Raw genomic sequence first — 5,892 nt, forward strand, 5'->3', positions numbered from 1 at the left:
AACCAAAAGTTAGAAAACCACATTCCTGTCAGAACTAAGTAAATATACTTAATTCCTGCAGAAACGAAGACAGATGGACATGTGACAAAAAGAAATATAGTTTGTAAAAACAAGAATAGTGTACTCCCACCGCCCATAATATAAGATGCTATTGTATCCAATACATGAGTAAATTGGATGTAATAAGATCTTATAGTATAAACAGAAGGTGTAACTTTTACTACAGATGAGTGATATGTTGTACCTTAGTTATACATGAGAACAAATTCTTTGTGCCCGCAAGAAGGTTTTCCCAGTTTTTATTTTGATGGGATGTGTGCGCTTTATTAATAAACCAACATAATGTCAATGCCAACTTTGTTTGAGCCATGATAGGCAGAAACGTTTTGAGTAATTCATAGACTACATATTTTCTGGAACATCTTTTACGGACCACAAATTACCATAAGAGCAATGCGTCAATGCGCCAATGCATAGCCCCAACCTACTTTCCCAGGAGAGCCAGCTGGGCTGGAAGCCTCCGTGGATGCGCTGCTACTCTTTGCAGGTGACAAGTGATGCTTGCTGGTGATCTTCTTTCGAGAAAGCCAAGAGAGAGAGAAAAAAGATCAAAAAGCAAGAAGAAGCTGCACCACTGCCTCTAGAGTTTGAAAAAAGTAGGAAAGAAAAACAAGAGGAAATATGTATTAGGAGGCCGCTAGAGCTACACATGCTTTGTCACTACAATAAAAAGGCCTAGCTGGCCTTAGAAAACTACGGGTGGGGACGCACCAAATAGTGGTGCTCCACAGGCAGACAACTTAGCAATGGCGCACCACCACCACTAAGTTTAACCATAGGTTTGACCCACCCCTATACATAGCAATGGCGCACCATTTAGGCTGGTGCCATTGCAGGCGATAGGCAGGGCGGTACCGCCCGGCGCGGGGCGGGAGAGGGGCGGGAGGCGGGCGGGACGAGAGGGAGGGGCGCCGGCGGGGGCGCCCGGCGCTATCGCCCGCTCCCGCCCGGCTGCCGCCCGCGTTGGCGGCGATAGCGAGGCGGGAGAGGGGCGAGAGGCGGGGCGGCGCGATGGCGGGGTGGGGCGAGAGGGTGGCGGGCGTTAGGGCGGGCGAGAGCGGGCGAGAGTGGGGCGGGAGGCGGGTGTTATGCGGGCGAGAAGCGGGCGAGAGCGGGCGAGAGTGGGGCGGGAGTGGCTAATGGCTAGCTGACGTGGCGCGACGCGATTCGTCCACGTCAGCTAGCCGTTGCTCGGTTCAAAAACCCTATAAATACCCCCATATGTTTTCGGTCATTCCACACCTCCACTCTCCATTTCCACTCCACTCAACGCCATGTCTTCGTCCGGCCAGCCAGCTCGAGCGACGGAGTGGAGGGTGATTTCATCGCCGCATTCCGGGAGGAGTATGAGGAGGAGATGCAAGCCGAGGAGGTGGTGCCAAGACGTCGGCGCCGCCGAGAGTTCATCGGGCGTGATCGTCCGGGTGCCCACGATCGGCTCTTCGAGGACTACTTCGCCGACGACCGCAACTATCCTCCGAGCTACTTTCGGCGAAGGTATCGGATGAGACGATCCCTCTTCCCCGACCATTGTGGCTAGATTGGGTGAATACTCTCCGTATTTCACCCAAAGAAATGATGCTCTCAACCGTGCTGGTTTCTCTCCCCGCAAAAGTGTACCGCGGCTTTGCGTCCGTTAACTTATGGAGCCGCCGCAGATACAATAGATGAGTGGCTTAAGTTAGTTAGACAAACTTCATCGGATTGTCTAGATAGATTCTGTGAAGGCATCATTGAGTGTTACGGGGAGACGTTTTGCCGTCGCCCAACTGTGGAGGATACTCAGCGGCTGTTAGCGAAAGCCGAGGAGCGTGGCTTTCCGGGCATGTTAGGGAGCATCGATTGTATGCATTGGCAGTGGAGGAACTGCCCAGTGGTACTTTACTTACCTGGACACCTGCGGAAGAGGAAAAACTGGTACTTTACTTACCCATCACATATTTATTTCGGGGTTGGTTCTTGCTTGGATTTTTCACTTACAATATCTATTTCGGTGTAGGTGCATGCTTGGATTTTTAACTCCAAGGACTCTGTCGCCGGTAATTGCGAGACCGGCACTAGTTTTTGTGGTCAGATAGCTGAAACCTTCAACTCTACCTCCGAGCCTGCTCGTCGTCGGACCTCAAAGCAACTGAAGGATCATTGGAACGCCTACAACAAGGAGGTGTCCCTGTTCAATGGATACTACATCCAAGAATCCGGGTTACGTCAGAGTGGAGCAGACGATGATATGGTCATGAAGGCGGCAATGGAGAGGTACGCCGCAGACAAAAGAGTGACTCAGCCGTTCAGACGGCACCACTGGTGGGAAGGTGTTCGCAATGAAGCGAAGTGGAAAGGACAACATGGTCCTGGTAGTGGAACCGATTCCACATCGAAGAGAAGCCGTCTGGGAGTTTCTGGTGAGTACAGCTCTGGCGACGCGACTACGGAGGAGGAGCGTCCACCGGGCCGCGATAGGGCGAAGGCCGCAGGACGTAGGGGAAGGAGGAAGGGGAAGGAAACCTCATCAAGCAGTGAGGTAGGAAGTAAATCCTTCGCCATGAGGAACATGATGAAGGGTTTAGTGAAGGCTAAGCTATTCAATCAATGGAACAAAATAAAAGACCGATCAACCGACGACATGACCGAAGCAGAAAAGCGTAAACATGCGAAGGCGATCAAGATGTGCGAAAAAGAGCTTGGTCTGGAAGATGATGAGGACGAGGAGGAGTAGCAGGAAGAAGAGGAAGAGGAAGAGGAAGAGGAGTAGAATTTTTATTTATTATGTAATTTTTATTAATTATTATGTAATCCGTAACATTTTTAGTTGAATAAAATATTTTCCTTGCATTATTTTGAATGTCTACAAAAAATCGAGTGAAATAACTTAATCTAAAAAAGAATTAGTGATGTGGAGGAGAGAGAAGTGAGAGCTGTCACTAAAGCCCGTGCACTGGCACCGTGGGGTGAGAGTGGGGTGAGAGTGCGGTGAGAGTGAGAAAAAAAGCTGACGTGGCGGGTGAGAGTGAGGCTATGCATTGGCACCAGCCTTAGAGGTGTGCCGTAGCAGTGGCACCTCTCCATAGTGCGCTATTGCTATTGGGATAGTTGGTCCAATGTGGCAGAAGCCTTCTGCCCTAAGCGTCCAGCATTTGACAGGTTTCGTGGGCCGTGTGTGTAACGTGGCCCCTACACAAAGCAAAGGAACAAGCTCGAACAGACCCAGCCGTAGACCCGTAGTTGCCCACTAGCGGGCCGTTCTGGCATACAGGCAAGGCCCACGCAACGGCGCGTGCGATTTTCCCCCACGGCAAACCAACGGCTAATAGTATTCGTCCGCGTGAGACAACGGTCATATTACCGTTGTACTCTCCTCCTCCAAGTCGAACCCTTTAAAGCCGCCTCGCCTCTCTCTCCTCCCCCAACTCCGATTGCTGCCGCCTCCTTCCTCTCTCCGCTCCCCTCCTCGCGCTCCTACGCTTCAGCACCACCTCTCCCTCGCCGTCTCGCGCGCGCGCAAGAAAGCAGCAGCGATGGAGACGCCGCTGTCCACCAGGAGGATCACCCGCTCGCTCGCCGCCGCCGCCACGGCATCCGCCCGTGAGTTCCTCGCCCTCAACTCAACCCCCCTCACGCGAGTCCCTTTCTCCAAGATTGCTTCTTGCTCCGCGGATCCCCTCGCCGAGTACTGACCAGCGGTCCTCAATCCAATCCTCTCTCTGATGCAGAGAAGAGCGCCGCCGCCGCCGACCCCTCCTGCAGATCCAAGAAGCCCGCCGCCGGTGACGCGCCGCCGCGCGCCGCGCTGCACGACATCACCAACGACTCCCCGATCGTCGGCCTCGCCGCGGGGGGGCTCGGGACGCCGCAGGCCTCCACCGCGGGCGCCAAGAACCGCGCCAGGCCCCGCTGCACGCCCGGGTCGGGCGAGGCGCTGCTGCGCGGCCAGGTCAAGACGCTCCTGCAGAAGGTCGACGAGGAGGGCGCCGCCGCCATCCAGCCGCTCCGCATCCACGCGCTGCTCGGCGTCGCCAGGTCGCCCGCACAGCTCCTCGCGCCCACGCCCGCCAACACGCCGCAGCTCTGGGCCGGCCCCGCCGCCTCCCTGCTGCCCGATGGCCTCGCCGTCATGCCTTGCGTCCTCGAGGAGGAGGAGCTCATCCCTAAGCTGCAGGTACTGATTTCTGTCTTGTCTCCGTGCAACTGCTCGAAGAATGATTATTTTCAATCTCTGGTCATTTCTGCAATCTTGATTAGTTGTTCAGTTTGGTGTCGTGCTGGCAATTCTTTCAGATTGATACATGTGTTTGATTGCTAGTTTTTTTTTTTGACAGAGTTTGATTGCTAGTTGAGTAGGGTGATGTAGCAGTTCTTTCAGATTAACCTTGTGTTTGCAATTCTTTCGGATTATGTGTTTGACTGCTAGTTCAATAGGGTGATCTAGCAGTTCTTTCGGATTAACCATGTGTTGACTACTAGTTGAGTTGGGTGATATAGCAATTCTTTCAGATTAACCATGTGTTTGACTACTAGTTGAGTTGGGTGATATAGCGATCGTTTCAGACTAACCATGTGTTTGGTTACTAGTTGACTTGGGTGAGATATATCAATTCTTTCAGATTAACCATGTGTTGGTTGCTTGTTGAGTTGGGTGATCTAGCACAGCCCGATACATATTCTAGTTAGTCCCTTGTGTTTTCACTCTCGAGTGGATGCAAGATGTCACATGATGTTGAGTTCAAGTTCTGTCTGTGAATGATATGGCAGCTACGTCAGATTAAGTGCAAGTCTGTTGGCCTAAATATTTATATTGTAGTCTCATCTTTTGATTCCCCCAATGCCATACCCTGATGGTGCACTTGATGTTTTATTGTCATCTTGTTTATCTTTTCATTAGATGACACAGTACCACTCCTATATGATCAGCGTTTTGGTACAAGATTATTTGGTGCATTGATCTGATCTGGCATGTTGTGATTGTGTGATGCCTGCCTGAACAAAAAAAATGTGCTGTCAGCTTTGCATCTTGTCTTGAGCTGCTCCTCTTGTCGTGCAGGTCATCGCTGATCCACCGGCGAACCGTGCACTGGTGTTCGACGACTCCCCTGAGAAATCCGACCTGACCACTGATGGATCGGTCGCCTCGTCATCCCTCACATTCCATGGAAGCAGCAGCGGCGACAGATCAGCGGACGACGACGGCTCATCGGTGTGGTCCATGCAGGTGAACGTCAGCTCCGAGAAGGACGAAGAGGAGCTGGGTCTTGACACCGTGGGAGAGCTGGAAGAAGAGTACTATACCGAGGAGGAGCTGGAACAACAGTACTATACCGAGGAGGAGGACTGGGAAGAAGAAGATGATGACGAGTGCTTTGATGAGCTGTGCGAGGGGATGAGCAAGATGTCCGTGCTTGACGAGCACGAGGAGAAGAAGAAGAAGGTCGGGCTGCCGCCGTTCGAGGGGAGGCACACCCGGTTCGTCTACAACAGCGACGACGAAATCGTGGAAAGGAAGGATGTGGAGAACGCGGCGGCGGAGCATGGCGCGCTGCTGAGGGGCCTGCCGGTGCGGGAGGGGAAGCATCTCCGATTCCACGACGACGATGATGACGAGGAGTAAGCAGGGCATGCATGAATGCATTGATGGATGCATTAGTGGTTGTCGCTCCCTGACAACTGGTTAATCAACAAATTCTTTTGGTTTGCACAGGCTATCTTCTGTGCTTGGCGTTTAGTATGTTCCAGTTCTTCTGAGGACATGGTGCTACATTCATTTTCTTATCGATTCAGGGCAACGTATCTTGAGTTGCTGAATAATTCAGAGCTCTCTCAATGTTGATTCTTGTCAAA

At 52.3% G+C, this 5,892-nt stretch overlaps 1 protein-coding gene across 1 annotated transcript; it reads left to right on the forward strand.

Annotated features, from left to right (window-relative positions):
• The first annotated feature begins 3,575 nt into the window (after positions 1-3,575).
• On the forward strand, positions 3,576-5,662 carry LOC124705664. The gene is made up of 3 exons (XM_047237364.1): positions 3,576-3,642; positions 3,771-4,216; positions 5,099-5,662. Exons 1-3 carry the CDS (start codon positions 3,576-3,578, stop codon positions 5,660-5,662), a joined length of 1,077 nt encoding a protein of 358 aa, XP_047093320.1.
• The last annotated feature ends 230 nt before the right edge of the window (positions 5,663-5,892 follow it).

This window comes from Lolium rigidum, chromosome 4 (assembly GCF_022539505.1).
Source record: "Lolium rigidum isolate FL_2022 chromosome 4, APGP_CSIRO_Lrig_0.1, whole genome shotgun sequence".
In the NCBI taxonomy this organism is placed as follows: domain Eukaryota; kingdom Viridiplantae; phylum Streptophyta; class Magnoliopsida; order Poales; family Poaceae; genus Lolium; species Lolium rigidum.